At 41.1% G+C, this 22,920-nt stretch overlaps 1 protein-coding gene across 1 annotated transcript in view; it reads right to left on the bottom strand.

The window, feature by feature from the left end:
- The window catches only part of LOC128658004 (uncharacterized), a 170,871-nt gene that overhangs the window by 33,706 nt on the left and 114,245 nt on the right, over positions 1-22,920 (bottom strand). Inside the window, exons 7-8 of the mRNA XM_053712444.1 lie at positions 6,876-6,989; positions 318-425 (exon numbers count right to left, since the gene is read on the bottom strand). Of these exons, the coding sequence (XP_053568419.1) occupies positions 318-425; positions 6,876-6,989 (222 nt within the window). The remainder of the gene's footprint in view (positions 1-317; positions 426-6,875; positions 6,990-22,920) is intronic.

Below are 22,920 nucleotides of genomic sequence, written 5' to 3'. Positions count from 1 at the left end.
GACACATCACACACATGTACACTCACCTGTGCCCTGTATCCCTCAGGCACATCACACACGTACACTCACCTGTGCCCAGTATCCCTCAGGCACATCACACACGTACACTCACCTGTGCCCTGTATCCCTCAGACATCACACACTTGCACTCACCTATGCCCTGTATCCCTCAGACATCACACACTTGCACTCACCTATGCCCTGTATCCCTCAGACATCACACACTTGCACTCACCTATGCCCTGTATCCCTCAGACATCACACACTTGCACTCACCTATGCCCTGTATCCCTCAGACATTACACACTTGCACTCACCTGTACTGATATTGTCACTGATTTCCTGCTTCACAGCTTCCTGCTGACTATTTACATACAGATCATTTGTTTGTTCAGCATTAAGTGTAACTTCAGTCTTAACATCACCTGCATAGATCATATAAAATATGGTCACATTTTAGCACTGCACAAGAAAATTGTAATATGTGAATGTTACCATATATACCCTAGCCTGTACCCATCATCCCTCAGACATGACACACATGTATATTCATTGTTTCCCTGTGTCCCTGACATATCACACACACATGTACACTCACCCCTGGCCTGTACCCCTCAAACCTGTCACATACATAGTGATAAAAACAAAAAGAAAACACTTAAACTAATCAAACAAATGTATCAATTAAATGACAATTTTCCAAACTTCTAAATCTTTCAAGCTGACAACAGCTGTGAAGTAACTGGTAGGAGCAGAGAGGAATATTACAGAGTTTTGTGTCAGCAGGTTCATTATGTTTGCAAAAAAAGTGTATTTGGTAAATGTTTACCTAAGATTCACACTGTCTGCTGTGTAACCGTCTGTGTAGATATAACTGTTACTTACATGAGGCAAAATGTCACCAGGGACAGTAAAGTCAAAAATAAAGGAACATGAAAAATGTTATTTTATGATTCAAATAGAGAGTACAATTTACTTCTATTATCTAATTTGATTAATTCTAATGGTATCCTTTGTTGAAGGAGAAGCAATGCACTACTGGGAGCTAACAAAGCCAATGACATAAGGAATATATGTGAAGCCACCAATCAGCAGCTAGGTATACTTTTTAACAAATGACACAAAGCAAACAAATTACATAATAGAAATAAATTGGAAAGAATTTGGGTTGTATGTCTTTTTAAACAGAACATACAAATTTTAACAACTTTCAAATTTACTTCTATTATCTTATTTGCTTCATTCTCTAGGTATCCTTTGTAAAAAGACTACCTAGGTAGGCTCGGGAGAAGCAATGCATTACTGGGAGCTAGCTACTGATTGGTGGCTGCACATATATTCCTCATGTTATTGGTTCACATTCGCCTAGATTTAGAGTTTGGCGTTAGCCGTCAAAAGCAGAGTTAAGGGCTCCTAACGCTGCTTTTTACCACCTGCTGGTATTTAGAGTCAGGCAGGAAAGGGTCTACCGCTCACTTTCTTTCCACGACTCGAGGCTACCGCAGATCCCCTTACGTTAATTGCGTATCCTATCTTTTCAATAGGATTTGCCTAACGCTGGTATTTCGAGTCATGGAAGAAGTGAGCGGTAGAGCCTCTACCGACAAGACTCCTATCGCCAAAAAAAGTCAGTAGTTTAGAGTTTTATGGGCTAACGCCGGAACATAAAGCTCTTAACTACAGTGCTATAAAGTACACTAACACCCATAATCTACCTATTAACCCCTAAACCGAGGCCCTCCCACATCACAAACCCTATAATAAATTTTTTTAACCCCTAATCTGCCGCTCCGGACACCGCCGCAACCTACATTATCCCTATGAACCCCTAATCTGCTGCCCCTAACATCGCCGACACCTACATTATATTTATTAACCCCTAATCTGCCCCCCCCCAACGTCGCCGCCACCTACCTACACTTATTAACCCCTAAACCTAAGTCTAACCCTAACCTTAACACCCCCCTAAGTTAAATATAATTTAAATTAATTTAAATAAATGTACTATAATTAAATAAATTATTCCTATTTAAAACTAAATACTTACCTATAAAATAATCTTGGATGACGTCCCTTAAAGGAACCATCATTCGTCGTTAGTCCGTCGGTTGAAGAGGATGGCTCCGCGTCGGCTGTATGGAAGATGGCTCCGCTCCGGATGGATGAAGATAGAAGACCCCGCTTGGATGAAGACTTCTACCGGATGGAGGACCTCTTCCTGCCACGCTTGGATGAAGACTTCTACCGGATGAAGGACCACTTCTTGCTCCACTTGGAAGAAGAATTCGACTCGGCTGGGTGAAGACGACTCAATGTAGGGAGATCTTCAGGGGGTTAGTGTTAGGTTTATTTAAGGGGGGTTTGGGTGGGTTAAAGTAGGGGTATGTGGGTGGTGGGTTTTAATGTTGGGGGGGGTTGTATTTTTATTTACAGGTAAAAGAGCTGATTACTTTGGGGCAATGCCCCGCAAAAAGCCCTTTTATGGGTTGGTAAAAGAGCTGATTACTTTGTAATTTAGAATTGGGTAGGGCATTTTATTATTTTGGGGGGCTTTTTTATTTTATTAGGGGGCTTAGATTAGGTGTAATTAGTTTAAACTTCTTGTAAAAAAAAATATTTTCTGTAATTTAGTGTTTGTTTTTGTTTGTATTATAGATTAGTTTATTTAATTGTATTTTTGTTTAGCTAATTGTAGTTAATTTATTTAATTAATTTATTGATAGTGTAGTGTTAGGTGTATTTGTAACTTAGGTTAGGATTTATTTTACAGGCAATTTTATAATTATTTTAACTAGGTAGCTATTAAATAGTTATTAACTATTTAATAGCTATTGTACCTAGTTAAAATAAATACAAAGTTGCCTGTAAAATAAATATAAATCCTAAAATAGCTACAATGTAACTATTAGTTATATTGTAGCTATATTAGGGTTTATTTTATAGGTAAGTATTTAGTTTTAAATAGGAATAATTTATTTAATTATAGTACATTTATTTAGATTAATTTAAATTATATTTAATTTAGGGTTAAACTTAGGTTTAGGGGTTAATAACTTTATTATAGTAGCGGCGACATTAGGGCAGCAAATTAGGGGTTAATATTTGTAGGTAGGTGGCGGCGATGTTAGGGAGGGCAGATTAGGGGTTAATACTATTTATTATAGTGTTTGCGAGGCGGAAGTGTGGCGGTTTAGGGGTTAATACTTTTATTATAGTGGCGGCGAAGTCCGGTCGGCAGATTAGGGGTTAATAAGTGTAGGTAGGTGGCGGCGACGTTGGGGGGGGGGCAGATTAGGGGGTAATAAATATAATATAGGCGTCGGCGATGTTAGGGGCAGTAGATTAGGGGTTCATAGCTATAATGTAGGTTGCAGCGTTGTCTGGAGCGGCAGATTAGGGGTTAATAATATAATGCAGGTTCAGCGATAGCGAGGCGAAAGACTAAGGGGTTAATAAGTGTAAGATTATGGGTGTTTAGACTCGGGTTCATGTTAGGGTGTTAGGTGTAGACTTAGAGAATGTTTCCCCATAGGAAACAATGGGGCTGCGTTAGGAGCTGAACGCTGCTTTTTTGCAGGTGTTAGGTTTTTTTTTTAGCCAGCTCAGCCCCATTGTTTCCTATTGGGATATCGTGCACGAGCACATTTTTCCAGCTTACCGCTGACTTAAGCAACGCTGGTATTGAGGGTTGAAGTGGAGCTAAATTATGCTCAACGCTCCCTTTTCTGAGGCTAACGCAGCCATTCAGACAACTCTAAATACCAGTGTTGTCTTAAGGGTGCGCTGGAAAAAAAAGCAGCGTTAGCACCGCGGGTCTTTACCGACAAAACTCTAAATCTAGGCCATTATGTGTTCAGCTAGTTCCCAGTAGTACATTGCTGCACCTTCAACAAAAGGACACCAAGAAAAGTAAGCAAATTTGATCAAAGAAGTAAAATTAAAAAAGTTGTTTTAAATTGTGTGCTCTACCTGAATTATGAAAGAAAAATGTTGTGTTTCATGTTCCTTTAAAGGGACAGTAAAGTAAAAAAAAATCTTTCATGATTTAAATAGGGCATGTAATTTTAAACAACTTTACAATTTACTTTTATTACCAATTTTGTTTTGTTCTCTTGGTATTCTTAGTTGAAAGCTAAATCTAGGAGGTTCATGTGCTAATTTCTTAGACCTTGAAGACTGCCTCTAATCTGAAAGCATTTTGACAGTTTTTCACCACTAGAGGGTATTAGTTCATGTGTTTCATATAGATAACATTGAGCTCAGGCACGTGAAGCTCCTAGGAGTCAGCACTGATTGGCTAAAAATGCAAGTCTGTCAAAAGAACTGGAATAAGGGGGCAGTTTGCAGAGGCTTAAAAACAAGGTAATCAGAGAGGTAAAAAGTATATTATTATTTTGGGTTTCGTATGGGCAAACAACAGACACAAAATAAGCGCACAGAAACTGACATGCTCAGTGATGCATGGAGGATTAGGTCTCCCTAACCTCAGGTTATATAATTGGGCATCTTTGTCCAAGTTTGTAATTGACTGGCTGAGCCAAAAAGAACATTACACCTTCAAAAACTTAGAGGAAGAGCAGATAAGGCCGTGTACATTAGCTGCCCTCCCTCATTTGTCGATACAGCAGGTCCATCACCACACGGGAGGCCTACTCCCACTGATGGAACCTTTAAAAGCCTGGAGAGCAATTTGTAAGTGGCTTACGATTCCACAATCCTGCACTAAGTACTTACCATTCCAAGGAAACCCTAATTTTATAGCAGGGCTTACCACTCACCCTTTTAGAGTATAGCAGCAACAGGGATTACAAAATATACAACATTTCTTAGATGACTCAGGTGACACAATCAGGAGCTTTGCATTACTACGCACTAAGTATTCTTTACCACATACACATCACTTTGCCTACTTGCAGGCAAGACATTATGTTCATAGCCTTTTACAAGGGGAAGATACTTTGAAAAAAATGCGGCCGATAGGACAACTAGTCTCATTGTTTACACAAGGAGTGTTCTCAATCTCCCCAATATATAGATTATTACTAGAGCCTATTAACTCCAAGACTGTAGAGATTGTTGCAGCAAAATTGGCTTCCTCTTTGGAGGAACCAGTGACAACTGATGTGATACAGGCTAGCATAATGACACTGAGAAAGAGTACATTGTCGCAAGATTTAAGAGACTCAAATATTCGCTTGCTACATCAAGCCTACACCACACCCGGAATATATAAGAAGTGGGCACCACAAGTAGATAACATTTGTCCCAAATGCCACAAACCTAACCCTGATTTATCCCACATGATATGGCGCTGTCCGCGTCTGGTTAAATACTGGAACTTCATGGCCTACTGGCTTAAGATCATCAGTGGATTTTGTGTAGAAATAACTGATGAGACCATACTCTTTTTGAAACTATCCAGGGGATTACAGAACCAAAGTAAAATGCTGGTCACTACTATCCTTTTAGCTAGAAGACTGGTGTTTCAAACATGGACATCCAAATCTACACCCACGATAGCTCAGCTTAAGAACTCCCTTATTCACCAAATGACTATCGAATTATACGATTCAGTGGGAGACATGACACATAGGACACATAGTTTCATGAGCAAGTGGGAAGGCTTTATACGTACATTACCCCAGTAAGTACAAGTACACTTATTGTTTCCAATACGCAATACAGAATATATATTAAATGCTAGGTTGAGAGGAGACTGGTTGTTAGATTTTGACTAATAAGAGACCCGAAGTTTACAGTAGATTAACAATGGAGTAAGGAGAGGAGAGTCCTTAGGGGCATTGCTGTGATATTTATTTATTGCTGTGAAAACAGAATTTATGTTTACCTAATAAATTACTTTCTCCAACGGTGTGTCCGGTCCACGGCGTCATCCTTACTTGTGGGATATTCTCTTCCCCAACAGGAAATGGCAAAGAGCCCAGCAAAGCTGGTCACATGATCCCTCCTAGGCTCCGCCTACCCCAGTCATTCGACCGACGTTAAGGAGGAATATTTGCATAGGAGAAACCATATGATACCGTGGTGACTGTAGTTAAAGAAAATAAATTATCAGACCTGATTAAAAAACCAGGGCGGGCCATGGACCGGACACACCGTTGGAGAAAGTAATTTATCAGGTAAACATAAATTCTGTTTTCTCCAACATAGGTGTGTCCGGTCCACGGCGTCATCCTTACTTGTGGGAACCAATACCAAAGCTTTAGGACACGGATGATGGGAGGGAGCAAATCAGGTCACCTAGATGGCTCTAAGCCATCTCCGTGGAGATGTTGCCAGTACAACGGCAAAGAGAATGACTTGGGTAGGCGGAGCCTAGGAGGGATCATGTGACCAGCTTTGCTGGGCTCTTTGCCATTTCCTGTTGGGGAAGAGAATATCCCACAAGTAAGGATGACGCCGTGGACCGGACACACCTATGTTGGAGAAATATGTGATATCAAAGTATTATGTTGAATTGTTGAAAGGTTATAAGGTTTAATAGGATAGATAGTAATTTAAAAGAAAAGAAAAAATCTTAGAGGTTTATAGTTCAGATCCGAATTGGAGAAAGACACGACTATGTGGTGTATTGAGTGGTGTTATTGAAGACAAAATCACTTTTAGCAATGACCTGTGTTAGCATTCACCTGATTTTACAATTACTGTATAACTAAAAGCATGATTGTATCAAGTACTCGTTCTATGTTTGTAAACCTCTGAGTTGGAAAATAAAACTAAAAAAAAAAAAAAAAGTATATTATTATAACTGTGTTGGTTATGCAAAATTGAGGAATGGGTAATAAAGGGATTATCTACCTTTTTAAACAACAACAATTCTGGTGTTTACTGTCCCTTTAATATGATCTAATCACCTGTAGCCTTATTTATAGGAACTTCATCTTCCTCAGTCTTCACCTGATCACACACATACGGTTCTCCTCCATGTTCAACCGATGTGCCACCTGAAGGCGTTGTATCCATATGACCTGTACAGTGAGAATACAAGTGTATGTTTATAGTACCTGTGGGATGCATCAATATCTATAGAATTATTAAACATATATGCAAAAGACACACAGTACAATTCTTATAGTGGGACTACGTATAAGTGGGATTGTCACTACCACCTATTTAATATCAGGAGCAGTCCCACTACTAATTGATAAAAAAATACACATTTAAAATAGGGGCTACGGTACCAAAAGGAGTCTACCACAACACCACACAGTAGGGAGTAGCTTCTCACATGTATCAAGCAGAGTTCCTATGCGCTCAAAGGCATCTTCCTGCCTGCGCACTGCTGGGATTGAACCCAGTCAGCCGATTTCTTACTACTTCCCCAGTGCTAGATTAAATAACCAACATGCGTGCGTATGGTTTCAAAGGGATTCATAGCAAACAAGCTCATATTATTGTTCTAAACGAATCAGCACGATTCGAGTTAAATGCATCGTCCGCTAATTTGCATACAAAGTATTGTTAATGCTACATTCACATCAGCATGGTCTCCTAATGGCCCCGCCCACCAACGCATTTCATCACCATGCGTGACTTTGTCAGGCTATAGGGGCAGTCCAGCCAGGTCCTCTGCTTTTTATGAGTACCGGTCGTCATGATTCCCAACTTCGTTTACGGAAGTGTTAACCGTATTGGCGTCTTTTTATTTTCATCGCTCACATTTCGAAGGTTTTGATTATTATTTTCGAAATAGTTCAATCTTACTTATCTACATGTAAGCTATAGTTACTTAGATTTAACAGTTCTATTAGAGACTACTATTTTATGTGATAATAGTGATCCATTGGCAGCAGATACTCGCTGCATAATCCTCGATCAACTTAACCCATAAATCTCCTCTTCTTTCAGCCATTTCTACAGTAGGCATCAGATCTATCCTCATTTTCGATATAAATTATACTGCTTTATCTTTATACAAAACACCTATACAGAAATTCAGGTGTAACTCACGGTATTACATTCATTATATTTTTGCGGAGGTACATTCATATTTATACCTTTTCAGATCTTAACTACTCCCCTTCATAATGTAACGTATACCAATTTTTGAGTGATGTTTATTAAACACATTTACTGGTTCCAACGTTTTTCTTTTCCCCTTTATTATCACAGTATCACCCTACATAGGTCATGTCACTTCATCCATAGCATATATTATTGCACTATTAATGTATTATAGACCAATGTCACTACAATTTATTAAACCGTAGCTACATAGAACATAGTCATGTGCAGATTCAATCTAAGGAAAGAATGATGAAAGAATTATTTCTCCTATATTTTATTAGTTCTGTAAACTCACTTTAAGGTTTTTGATATTGTGTGATATATTCTGACACATTATCTGTGACCCAGGATGTATTGACCATCATTTTTAATCAAGTTTACATTATGAAGCACTTAATATAGCAGATAATTTACTACACATATGTTTACCTCATAGAGGGTATTTCATATTACTGATTAGAATTTTTGTAATGATAGGTTTCTTTTCCAGTCTTATTTCATAAGAAGCATTTATAAGAAGTTGCCTCATTAAACCCCTTTGGTGATGAAGACTGTAGTTCGTGTATCCATCAGCATTTTATTCATATCTCCTTTTCGTCCTTTCAATTTTAACTGTTCTATTGCAAAGAACTGGATGTCATATGTCTTATTTCTATAATGTGTGTTCAAATGTTGGACAACAGGAACAGAACGATTCCAATTAATGTCTACTATGTGTTCCAGTACTCTTGTTCGGAGTTCCCTTGATGTTTTTCCTACATATAATAGGGGGCATTTACACATAGCCACATATACCACCATTTTAGATCTACAGTTGAGGAAAGATGTTATAACAAAATGTATGCTTACCTGATAAAATTTCTTTCTTTCCGGGCATGGAGAGTCCACGACGTCATTCCAATTACTAGTGGGATATTCAACTCCTGGCGAGCAGGAGGAGGCAAAGAGCACCCCATCAAAGCTGTTAAGTGTAACTTCACTTACCCATAACCCCCAATCATACAGCCGAAGAAAAATGGAAAAAGAAGAAACACAAGGGTGAAAAAAAAGTGCCTGAGGTTTACTCAAAAAAACTTGAGAGAAAAAGGGGTTTACACTGGACTTTGGATCAGAAAGACAGTGTTAGCCAACTGACTGATTCACACTTCTCACAGTAGTGAATCAAGTAAAAGACTAGAAAAAACACGGTTAGTCAGTGGCGCCTGGGGCTTGCTGTCAGTAAAAATAGTGTGATATAATAAAGAAAAAATAAAATAAATATAAGGAAAGTTAAATGTATCAAGAGTTAAAATATTTGCCGTTGGGATGCGGGAGCTTGTAGAATAAAAATGCTTGGTGAACATAAAACCAATAGAAGTATTTAAAGTGGTATCTCCCTGTTCTGTAAAATTTAAACTAGTTAAACAAAGACAATTAGTCAAAGATTATGTGACATTACATAAATAAATGTTTAATAAAATAAAATAAAGTTAAATGAATTAATCCTAAATACACCGGTGTATATAAATACTTAAATGCAATAATGTAAACGATACATAAAAACAACCATAGATAGGATTTGAAAAAAGGTTAAACTGCAATGAACACTATATCAGCGTATAAAAAAGTTAAATTTGTAGAGTAGGCACATAAAAAGCAACAGTGTAGACTTGGGAAATTGTGTATCCTCACAATTCGAAATATAGGCAAATGTTCCGTGTGGCAATGGTATCAAAAACAATGAGCACAATATTCTCCAATAATAAAATGTAAGCAGTCATGAAATGTCTGACCTGACTTCGGCTTTGCCGTATAAGTGTGTCAGATGTAAGTTTCTGTTTATTTGTATATCCCAATTTGTTTGGCGGTCAAATTAAACGGTGCAATATGCAACAAGAGAGAAAATAGTTGTAAATCCACTTACGGCTTTCAGCGTGTCCGCTTTACTCGCTCGTGTCTTCTTTGCAGAGATAGGTGTGTCCGGTCCAGCCAATAGGGACCGTGAGAGTGCGCGCACTTATTCAAAAAACTCCAAGACTTAGATTTTGAAAAGGATGTCTTGGAGTTTTTTTAATAAGTGCCTACTCTACAAATTTAACTTTTTTATACGCCGATATAGTGTTCATTGCAGTTTAACCTTTTTTCAAATCCTATCTATGGTTGTTTTTATGTATCGTTTACATTATTGCATTTAAGTATTTATATACACCGGTGTATTTAGGATTACTTCATTTAACTTTATTTTATTTTATTAAACATTTATTTATGTAATGTCACATAATCTTTGACTAATTGTCTTTGTTTAACTAGTTTAAATTTTACAGAACAGGGAGATACCACTTTAAATACTTGTATTGATTTTATGTTCACCAAGCATTTTTATTCTACAAGCTCCCGCATCCCAACAGCAAATATTTTAACTCTTGACACATTTAACTTTCCTTATATTTATTTAATTTTTCCTAGCATATCATTTTATTTTTTCTTTATTATATCACACTATTTTTACTGACAGAAAGCCCCAGGCACCACTGACTCAAAAAAACTGCCAAATTATAATTAAAAAGAGGGTGGGGTCGTTGACTCCATGTCCGAATAGAAATAAATTTATCAGGTAAGCATAAATTTTGTTTTCTCCTGTTAAGTGTGGTCAGTCCACGGGTCATCATTACTTCTGGGATATTAACTCCTCCCCAACAGGAAGTGCAAGAGGATTCACCCAGCAGAGCTGCTATATAGCTCCTCCCCTCTACGTCATTCTCTTGCACCCAACGAATAGATAGGATGTGTGAGAGGACTGTGGTGATTATACTTAGTTTCATACCTTCAATCAAAAGTTTGTTATTTTATAATAGCACCGGAGTGTGTTATTCCTTCTCTGGTAGAATTTGAAGAAGAATCTACCTGAATTTTTTCTATGATTTTAGCCGGCGTAGTTAAGATCATATTGCTGTTTCTCGGCCATCTGAGGCAGCTTATTATTTTCTGACAATGGAATTGATGAGAAAATTCTGCCATACCGATATAATGTAAACTCAGCCTTAAATGCAGTAGCAGCAACTGGTATCAGGCTGTCATGTATGTATATTTTACACTTCAGTATTCTGGGGAATGGCACTTCACTGGAATTATACTGTATGCATAAGCCTTTAGCCTAATTTGCAGGGACTAGCAACAGGCTTTTTAATAACACTTAATTTATTTAATGTTAAACGTTTTTTGCTGGCATGTAAAATCGTTTAATTTTCTGAGGTACTGGGTGAAAAAATGTTTTGGGCACTATTTTTTTCCACTTGGCAGTCGTTTTATTTAATTTAAGACAGTTTACTGATCTCTCTCACTGTTGTGTGTGAGGGGGAGGGGCGTTTTTGGCGCTTTTGCTACGCATCAAAAAATTCAGTCAGAAGTTTATTGTCTTCCCTGCATGATCCGGTTCATCTCTACAGAACTCAGGGGTCTTCAAAACTTATTTTGAGGGAGGTAATCACTCACAGCAAAGCTGTGAGATTGTAGTTGACTGTGATAAAAAACGTTTATTTCTGTATTTTTTTTTCTGCTATCAGGGTTTGTTATCCTTTGCTAATGGGAGCAATCCTTTGCTAAAATTGTGTTTTTACAAAGATTTGATGCTATAACTTCTCAGTTTATTAATTTTCAACTGTCATAACTTTTTCTGTGCTTCTTATAGGCACAGTACGTTTTCATATTATAGTAAATTACTTGAAAAGTATTTCCAAGTTGCTAGTTTATTTGCTAGTGTGTTAAACATGTCTGATTCAGAGGAAGATATCTGTGCTATATGTGCTAAAGCCAAAGTGGAGCCCAATAGAAATTTATGTACTAACTGCATTGATGCTACTTTAAATAAAAGTCAATCTGTACAAATTGAACATATTTCACCAAACAACGAGGGGAGAGTTATGCCGACTAACTCGCCTCACGTGTCAGTACCTGCATCTCCCGCTCGGGAGGTGCGTGATATTGTAGCGCCGAGTACATCTGGGCGGCCATTACAAATCACATTACAGGATATGGCTACTGTTATGACTGACGTTTTGGCTAAATTACCAGAACTAAGAGGTAAGCGTGATCACTCTGGGGTGAGAACAGAGTGCGCTGATAATATTAGGGCCATGTCAGACACTGCGTCACAATTTGCAGAACATGAGGACGGAGAGCTTCATTCTGCGGGTGATGGTTCTGATCCAAACAAACTGGATTCAGACATTTCAAATTTTAAATTTAAGCTGGAAAACCTCTGTGTATTACTAGGGGAGGTCTTAGCGGCTCTGAATGATTGTAACACAGTTGCAATACCAGAGAAAATGTGTAGGTTGGATAAATATTTTGCGGTACCGTCGAGTACTGACGTTTTTCCTATACCTAAGAGACTTACTGAAATTGTTACTAAGGAGTGGGATAGACCCGGTGTGCCGTTCTCACCCCCTCCTATATTTAGAAAGATGTTTCCAATAGACGCCACCACACGGGACTTATGGCAAACGGTCCCTAAGGTGGAGGGAGCAGTTTCTACTTTAGCTAAGTGTACCACTATCCCGGTGGAGGATAGCTGTGCCTTTTCAGATCCAATGGATAAAAAGTTAGAGGGTTACCTTAAGAAAATGTTTGTTCAACAAGGTTTTATATTGCAACCTCTTGCATGCATTGCGCCTGTCACGGCTGCAGCAGCATTTTGGTTTGAGTCTCTGGAAGAGACACTTGAATCAGCTCCATTAGATGAGATTACACACAAGCTTAAAGCCCTTAAGTTAGCTAACTCATTTATTTCGGATGCCGTAGTACATTTAACTAAACTTACGGCTAAGAATTCCGGATTCGCCATTCAGGCGCGCAGAGGACTGTGGCTAAAATCCTGGTCAGCTGACGTTACTTCTAAATCTAAATTGCTTAATATACCTTTCAAAGGGCAGACCTTATTCGGGCCCGGGTTGAAAGAAATTATCGCTGACATTACAGGAGGTAAAGGCCATGCCCTGCCTCAAGACAGAGCCAAACCTAAGGCTAGACAGTCTAATTTTCGTTCCTTTCGTAATTTCAAAGCAGGAGCAGCATCAACTTCCTCTGCACCAAAACAGGAAGGAGCTGTTGCTCGCTACAGACAAGGCTGGAGACCTAACCAGTCCTGGAACAAGGGCAAGCAGGCCAGGAAACCTGCTGCTGCCCCTAAGACAGCATGAATTGAGGGCCCCCGATCCGGGAACGGATCTAGTGGGGGGCAGACTTTCTCTCTTCGCCCAGGCTTGGGCAAGAGATGTCCAGGATCCCTGGGCGTTAGAGATCATATCTCAGGGATACCTTCTGGACTTCAAATCCTCTCCCCCAAAAGGGAGATTTCATCTGTCAAGGTTGTCAACAAACCAAATAAAGAAAGAGGCGTTTCTACGCTGTGTACAAGATCTTTTACTAATGGGAGTGATCCATCCGGTTCCGCGGTCGGAACAAGGACAAGGGTTTTACTCAAATCTGTTTGTGGTTCCCAAAAAAGAGGGAACTTTCAGGCCAATTCTGGATTTAAAAATCCTAAACAAATTCCTAAGAGTTCCATCGTTCAAGATGGAAACTATTCGGACAATCTTACCCATGATCCAAAAGGGTCAGTACATGACCACAGTGGATTTAAAGGATGCTTACCTTCACATACCGATTCACAAAGATCATTACCGGTATCTAAGGTTTGCCTTCCTAGACAGGCATTACCAGTTTGTAGCTCTTCCATTCGGATTGGCTACGGCTCCAAGAATCTTCACGAAGGTTCTGGGTGCTCTTCTGGCGGTACTAAGACCGCAAGGAATTTTGGTAGCTCCATACCTAGACGACATTCTGATACAAGCTTCAAGCTTTCAAACTGCCAAGTCTCATACAGAGTTAGTACTGGCATTTCTAAGGTCGCATGGATGGAAGGTGAACGAAAAGAAGAGTTCTCTCTTTCCACTCACAAGAGTTCCCTTCTTGGGGACTCTTATAGATTCTGTAGAAATGAAGATTTACCTGACAGAAGACAGGTTAACAAAGCTTCAAAATGCATGCCGTGTCCTTCATTCCATTCAACACCCGTCAGTAGCTCAATGCATGGAGGTGATCGGCTTAATGGTAGCGGCAATGGACATAGTACCCTTTGCACGCCTACATCTCAGACCGCTGCAATTGTGCATGCTAAGTCAGTGGAATGGGGATTACTCAGACTTGTCCCCTACTCTGAATCTGGATCAAGAGACCAGAAATTCTCTTCTATGGTGGCTTTCTCGGCCACATCTGTCCAGGGGGATGCCATTCAGCAGGCCAGACTGGACAATTGTAACAACAGACGCCAGCCTACTAGGTTGGGGCGCTGTCTGGAATTCTCTGAATGCTCAGGGACAATGGAATCAGGAGGAGAGTCTCCTGCCAATAAACATTCTGGAATTGAGAGCAGTTCTCAATGCCCTTCTGGCTTGGCCCCAGTTAACAACTCGGGGGTTCATCAGGTTTCAGTCGGACAACATCACGACTGTAGCTTACATCAACCATCAGGGAGGGACAAGAAGCTCCCTAGCAATGATGGAAGTATCAAAGATAATTCGCTGGGCAGAGTCTCACTCTTGCCACCTGTCAGCAATCCACATCCCGGGAGTGGAGAACTGGGAGGCGGATTTCCTAAGTCGTCAGACTTTTCATCCGGGGGAGTGGGAACTTCATCCGGAGGTCTTTGCCCAAATACTTCGACGTTGGGGCAAACCAGAGATAGATCTCATGGCGTCTCGACAGAACGCCAAGCTTCTTCGTTACGGGTCCAGATCCAGGGATCCGGGAGCGGTTCTGATAATGCTTTGACAGCACCTTGGACCTTCGGGATGGCTTATGTGTTTCCACCCTTCCCGATGCTTCCTCGATTGATTGCCAGAATCAAACAGGAGAGAGCATCAGTGATTCTAATAGCGCCTGCATGGCCACGCAGGACTTGGTATGCAGATCTAGTGGACATGTCATCCTGTCCACCTTGGTCTCTACCTCTGAAACAGGACCTTCTGATCCAGGGTCCCTTCAAACATCAAAATCTAATTTCTCTGAAGCTGACTGCTTGGAAATTGAACGCTTGATCTTATCAAAACGTGGTTTTTCTGAGTCAGTTATTGATACCTTAATACAGGCTAGGAAGCCTGTTACCAGAAAGATTTACCATAAGATATGGCGCAAATACTTATATTGGTGCGAATCCAAGAGTTACTCATGGAGTAAGGTTAGGATTCCTAGGATATTGTCTTTTCTACAAGAAGGTTTAGAAAAGGGTTTATCCGCTAGTTCCTTAAAGGGACAGATTTCAGCTCTGTCCATTCTTTTACACAAACGTCTGTCAGAAGTTCCGGACGTTCAAGCTTTTTGTCAGGCTTTAGCTAGGATCAAGCCTGTGTTTAAAACTGTTGCTCCACCATGGAGTTTGAACTTAGTTCTTAATGTTTTACAGGGTGTTCCGTTTGAACCCCTTCATTCCATTGATATCAAGCTGTTATCTTGGAAAGTTCTGTTTTTAATGGCGATTTCCTCGGCTCGAAGAGTCTCTGAGTTATCTGCCTTACATTGTGATACTAAACCTGGGTTCCTACCTAAGGTGGTCACTAAAAGGAATATCAATCAAGAGATTGTTGTTCCATCTTTGTGTCCTAATCCTTCTTCGAAGAAGGAACGTCTGCTACACAATCTAGATGTAGTCCGTGCCCTGAAATTTTATCTACAGGCAACTAAGGATTTTCGACAAACGTCTTCCCTGTTTGTCGTTTATTCTGGTCAGAGGAGAGGTCAAAAAGCTTCGGCTACCTCTCTCTCTTTTTGGCTTCGTAGCATAATACGGTTAGCCTATGAGACTGCTGGACAGCAGCCTCCTGAAAGAATTACAGCACATTCTACTAGAGCTGTGGCTTCCACTTGGGTCTTTAAGAATGAGGCTTCTGTTGAACAGATTTGCAAGGCTGCAACTTGGTCTTCTCTTCATACTTTTTCCAAATTTTACAAATTTGACACTTTTGCTTCTTCGGAGGCTGTTTTTGGGAGAAATGTTCTTCAGGCAGTGGTTCCTTCCGTATAAAGAGCCTGCCTGTCCCTCCCGTCATCCGTGTACTTTAGCTTTGGTATTGGTATCCCAGAAGTAATGATGACCCGTGGACTGACCACACTTAACAGGAGAAAACAAAATTTATGCTTACCTGATAAATTCCTTTCTCCTGTAGTGTGGTCAGTCCACGGCCCGCCCTGTTTTTTATGGCAGGTCACCACTGCACCCTTTGGCTTCTCCTTTCTCGTTGGTTCTTGGTCGAATGACTGGGTGTGACGTAGAGGGGAGGAGCTATATAGCAGCTCTGCTGGGTGAATCCTCTTGCACTTCCTGTTGGGGAGGAGTTAATATCCCAGAAGTAATGATGACCCGTGGACTGACCACACTACAGGAGAAAGGAATTTATCAGGTAAGCATAAATTTTGTTTTCTTTCCTATGACATGGAGAGTCCACAACGTCATTCCAATTACTAGTGGGAACCAATACCCAAGCTAGAGGACACGGAATGAACAGGGAGGGAGAAAAAAGGCAGGAGGACCTAAACAGAAGGCAGCACCGCTTGAAGAACCTTTGTCCTAAAAGAAGCCTCAGCCAAGGCAAAAGTATCAAATTTGTAGAATTTGGAAAAAGTATGCAAATCTGTTTCACAGAAGCTTCATTTTTGAAAGCCCAAGAAGAGGAGACAGCCCTAGTGGAATGAGCTGTAATTCTCTCAAGAGCCTGCTGTCCAGCAGTCTACTAAGCCAACCGAACCATACTTCTTAACCAGAGGGAAAGAGTAGTAGAAGTGGTCTTTTGACCCTTATGCTTCCCAGAGAAAACCACAAACAGGGCAGAAGATTGCCGAAAAACATAATTTATGCTTACCTGATAAATTTATTTCTCTTGTAGTGTATCCAGTCCACGGATCATCCATTACTTGTGAGATATTCTCCTTCCCAACAGGAAGTTGCAAGAGGATCACCCACAGCAGAGCTGCTATATAGCTCCTCCCCTCACTGCCATATCCAGTCATTCGACCGAAACAAGCCGAGAAAGGAGAAACCATAGGGTGCAGTGGTGACTGTAGTTTAATTAAAATTTAGACCTGCCTGAAAAGGACAGGGCGGGCCGTGGACTGGATACACTACAAGAGAAATAAATTTATCAGGTAAGCATAAATTATGTTTTCTCTTGTTAAGTGTATCCAGTCCACGGATCATCCATTACTTGTGGGATACCAATACCAAAGCTAACACCATCCAAAGGAGAGCACAGCACAGAGGTATGGGTGCACAGGAGACCAATATATAGCATAGATATAGCATGAGGAAGGGGCTGTGACCCCGAAACGTTGCTAAATAAATATTGCCTTTTTAAACTTTTGGAGTGCTGGAGTACTGTTTTGTAAATACCAAAGCTAAAGTACACGGATGATGGGAGGGACAAGGCAGGAACTTAAACGGAAGGAACCACTGCCTGTAGAACCTTTCTCCCAAAAACAGCCTCCGAAGAAGCAAAAGTATCAAATTTGTAAAATTTGGAAAAGGTATGAAGCGAAGACCAAGTTGCAGCCTTGCAAATCTGTTCAACAGAGGCCTCATTTTTAAAGGCCCAGGTGGAAGCCACAGCTCTAGTAGAATGAGCTGTAATCCTTTCAGGAGGCTGCTGTCCAGCAGTCTCATAGGCTAAACGGATTATACTCCGAAGCCAAAAAGAAAGAGAGGTTGCCGAGGCCTTCTGACCTCTCCTCTGTCCAGAGTAAACAACAAACAGGTTAGATGTTTGGCGAAAATCTTTAGTAGCCTGTAAGTAAAACTTCAAGGCACGGACTACGTCTAGATTATGCAAAAGACGTTCCTTCTTTGAAGAAGGATTAGGACATAATGATGGAACAACAATCTCTTGATTGATATTCTTGTTAGAAACCACCTTAGGTAAAAACCCAGGTTTTGTACGCAGAACAACTTTATCTGAATGAAAGATCAGATAAGGAGAATCACAATGTAAGGCAGATAACTCCGAGCCGAGGAAATAGCCAACAGAAAAAGAACTTTCCATGAAAGAAGTTTGATATCAATAGAATGAAGAACTTTAAGAACCAAGTTTAAGCTCCATGGAGGAGCAACAGGTTTAAACACAGGCTTAATTCTAACTAAAGCCTGACAAAATGCCTGAACGTCTGGAACTTCTGCCAGACGCTTGTGTAAAAGAATAGACAGAGCAGAAATTTGTCCCTTTAAAGAACTAGCTGATAATCCTTTGTCCAAACCCTCTTGGAGGAAGGACAATATCCTAGGAATCCTAACCCTACTCCATGAGTAATTCTTGGATTCACACCAATGAAGATATTTACGCCATATCTTGTGGTAAATTTTCCTGGTGACAGGCTTTCGTGCCTGTATTAAGGTATCAATTACTGACTCGGAGAAGCCACGCTTTGATAGGATCAAGCGTTCAATCTCCATGCAGTCAGTCTCAGAGAAAGTAGATTCGGATGATTGAAAGGACCTTGTATTAGAAGGTCTTGTCTCAGAGGCAGAGTCCATGGTGGAAAGGATGACATGTCCACTAGGTCTGCATACCAGGTCCTGCGTGGCCACGCAGGTGCTATCAATATCACCGATGTTCTTTCCTGTTTGATTTTGGCAATCAGACGAGGGAGCAGAGGAAACGGTGGAAACACATAAGCCAGGTTGAAGAACCAAGGCGCTGCTAGAGCATATATCAGTGCCGCTTCTGGGTCCCTGGACCTAGATCCGTAACAAGGAAGCTTGGCGTTCTGGCGAGACGCCATGAGATCCAATTCTGGTTTGCCCCAACGGAGAACCAATTGAGCAAACACCTCCGGATGGAGTTCCCATTCCCCCGGATGAAAAGTCTGACGACTTAGAAAATCCGCCTCCCAGTTCTCTACACCTGGGATATGGATCGCTGACAGGTGGCAAGAGTGAGTCTCTGCCCAGTGAATTATCTTGGAGACTTCTGACATCGCTAGGGAACTCCTGGTTCCCCCTTGATGGTTGATGTAAGCCACAGTCGTGATGTTGTCCGACTGAAATCTGATGAACCTCAGTGTTGCTAGCTGAGGCCAAGCCAGAAGATCATTGAATATTGCTCTTAACTCCAGAATATTTATTGGGAGGAGTTTCTCCTCCTGAGTCCATGAACCCTGAGCCTTCAGGGAGTTCCAGACTGCACCCCAACCTAGAAGGCTGGCATCTGTTGTTACAATTGTCCAATCTGGTCTACGAAAGGTCATACCCTTGGACAGATGGGCCCAAGATAACCACCAGAGAAGAGAATCTCTGGTTTCCCGATCCAGATTTAGTAGAGGGGACAAATCTGTGTAATCCCCATTCCACTGACTGAGCATGCATAATTGCAGCGGTCTGAGATGCAGGCGCGCGAATGGCACTATGTCCATCACTGCTAACATTAAGTCGATTACTTCCATGCACTGAGCCACCGTGGGGCGCGGAATGGAGTGAAGAACACGGCAAGCATTTAGAAGTTTTGATAACCTGGACTCCGTCAGGTAAATTTTCATTTCTACAGAATCTATTAGAGTCCCTAGGAAGGAAACCCTTGTGAGAGGAGATAGAGAACTCTTTTCTTCGTTCACTTTCCACCCATGCGACCTCAGGAATGCCAGAACTATCTCTGTATGAGATTTGGCAATTTGAAAGCTTGACGCCTGTATCAGGATGTCGTCCAGGTAAGGAGCCACCGCTATGCCTCGCGGTCTTAGGACGGCCAGAAGTGAGCCCAGAACCTTTGTAAAAATTCTTGGGGCTGTAGCCAACCCGAATGGAAGAGCTACAAATTGGTAATGCCTGTTTAGAAAGGCAAACCTCAGGAACTGATGATGATTCTTGAGAATCGGAATGTGAAGGTAGGCATCCTTTAAGTCCACTGTGGTCATGTACTGACCCTCTTGGATCATGGGTAAAATGGTTCGAATAGTTCCCATCTTGAATGACCGAACTCTGAGGAATTTGTTTAGGATCTTTAAATCCAAAATTGGTCTGAAGGTTCCCTCTATTTTGGGAACCACAAACAGATTTGAATAAAACCCCTGTCCTTGTTCCGTCCACGGAACTGGATGGATCACTCCCATTACAAGGAGATCTTGTACGCAGCTTAGGAATGCCTCTTTCTTTATCTGGTTTGCAGATAATCTTGAAAGGTGAAATCTCCCTTGTGGAGGAGAAGCTTTGAAGTCCAGAAGATATCCCTGAGATATGATCTCCAACGCCCAGGGATCCTGAACATCTCTTGCCCACGCCTGGGCGAAGAGAGAGAGTCTGCCCCCTACTAGATCCGTTGTCGGATAGGGGGCCGCTCCTTCATGCTGTCTTAGAGGCAGCAGCAGGCTTTCTGGCCTGCTTGCCCTTGTTCCAGGACTGGTTAGGTTTCCAGGCCTGCTTGGATTGAGCAAACGTTCCCTCTTGTTTTGAAGCAGAGGAAGTTGATGCTGCACCTGCCTTGAAATTTCGAAAGGCACGAAAATTAGACTGTTTGGCCTTTGATTTGGCCCTGTCCTGAGAAAGGGTATGACCCTTACCTCCAGTAATGTCAGCAATAATTTATTTCAAACCAGGCCCGAATAAGGTCTGCCCCTTGAAAGGAATGTTGAGTAATTTAGACTTTGAAGTCACATCAGCTGACCAGGATTTGAGCCATAGCGCCCTACGCGCCTGGATGGCGAATCCGGAATTCTTAGCCGTTAGTTTAGTCAAATGAACAATGGCATCAGAAACAAATGAGTTAGCTAGCTTAAGAGTTCTAAGCTTGTCAACAATTTCAGTCAATGGAGCTGTATGGATGGCCTCTTCCAGGGCCTCAAACCAGAATGCTGCCGCAGCAGTGACAGGTGCAATGCATGCAAGGGGCTGTAAAATAAAACCTTGTTGAATAAACATTTTCTTAAGGTAACCCTCTAATTTTTTATCCATTGGATCTGAAAAAGCACAACTGTCCTCAACCGGGATAGTGGTACGCTTTGCTAAAGTAGAAACTGCTCCCTCCACCTTAGGGACAGTCTGCCATAAGTCCCGTGTAGTGGCATCTATTGGAAACATTTTTCTAAATATAGGAGGTGGGGAAAAGGGCACACCGGGCCTATCCCACTCCTTACTAATAATTTCTGTAAGCCTTTTAGGTATTGGAAAAACATCAGTACTCACCGGCACTGCATAGTATTTATCCAGCCTACACAATTTCTCTGGCACTGCAATTGTGTCACAGTCATTCAGAGCAGCTAATACCTCCCCAAGCAATACACGGAGGTTCTCAAGCTTAAATTTAAAATTAGAAATCTCTGAATCAGGTCTCCCCGATTCAGAGACGTCACCCACAGACTGAAGCTCTCCGTCCTCAGGTTCTGCATATTGTGACGCAGTATCAGACATGGCTCTTACAGCATCTACGCGCTCTGTATCTCGTCTAACCCCAGAGCTATCGTGCTTGCCTCTCAATTCAGGCAATCTGGATAATACCTCTGACAGGGTATTATTCATGATTGCAGCCATGTCCTGCAAAGTAATCGCTATGGGCGTCCCTGATGTACTTGGCGCCATATTAGCGTGCGTCCCTTGAGCGGGAGGCGAAGGGTCCGACACGTGGGGAGAGTTAGTCGGCATAACTTCCCCCTCGACAGACCCCTCTGGTGACAATTCTTTTATAGATAAAGACTGATCTTTACTGTTTAAGGTGAAATCAATACATTTAGTACACATTCTCCTATGGGGCTCCACCATGGCTTTTAAACATAATGAACAAGTATCCTCTGTTTCAGACATGTTTGTACAGACTAGCAATGAGACTAGCAAGCTTGGAAAACACGTTAAAGCAAGTTAACAAGCAATATAAAAAATGTTACTGTGCCTTTAAGGGAAACAAATTTTGACAAAATTTGAAATAACAGTGAAAAAAGGCAGTTACACTAACAAAATTTTTACAGTGTATGTAACAAGTCAGCAGAGCATTGCACCCACTTGCAAATGGATGATTAACCCCTTAATAACAAAAACGGAATAATAAATGACAAAAACGTTTTTTAAACACAGTCACAACAACTGCCACAGTCTACTGTGGTTGTTACCCTCCTCAAACACGACTTTTGAAGCCTTTTGAGCCCTTCAGGGATGTCCTGTATCATGCAGAGGGAAGCTGAATGTCTCTGTCAGTATTTTTATCTGCACAGAAAAGCACTAAAATAGGCCCTTCCTACTCATATTACAACAGTGGAAAGCCTCGGGAAACTGTTTCTAGGCAAAAATCAAGCCAGCCATGTGGAAAAAAACTAGGCCCCAATAAGTTGTCACCAAACATATATAAAAACGATTAAACATGCCAGCAAACGTTTTATATTGCACTTTTATAAGAGTATGTATCTCTGTTAATAAGCCTGATACCAGTCGCTATCACTGCATTTAAGGCTTAACTTACATTAATCCGGTATCAGCAGCATTTTTCTAGCAAATTCCATCCCTAGAAATATGTTAACTGCACATACCTTATTACAGGAAAACCTGCACGCCATTCCCCCTCTGAAGTTACCTCACTCCTCAGAATATGTGAGAACGGCAGTGGATCTTAGTTACTTCTGCTAAGATCATAGAAATCACAGGCAGATTCTTCTTCTAATGCTGCCTGAGATGAAACAGTACACTCCGGTACCATTTAAAAATAACAAACTTTTGATTGAAGTTAAAAAACTAACTATAATACACCACTCTCCTCTTACTACGTCCATCTTTGTTGAGAGTTGCAAGAGAATGACTGGGTATGGCAGTGAGGGGAGGAGCTATATAGCAGCTCTGCTGTGGGTGATCCTCTTGCAACTTCCTGTTGGGAAGGAGAATATCCCACAAGTAATGGA

The sequence above is a fragment of the Bombina bombina genome, chromosome 4 (assembly GCF_027579735.1).
Source record: "Bombina bombina isolate aBomBom1 chromosome 4, aBomBom1.pri, whole genome shotgun sequence".
In the NCBI taxonomy this organism is placed as follows: Eukaryota; Metazoa; Chordata; class Amphibia; order Anura; family Bombinatoridae; genus Bombina; species Bombina bombina.
The sequence above is the reverse complement of the archived record's forward strand: the minus strand, read 5'-3'. Positions and strand labels throughout refer to the sequence as shown.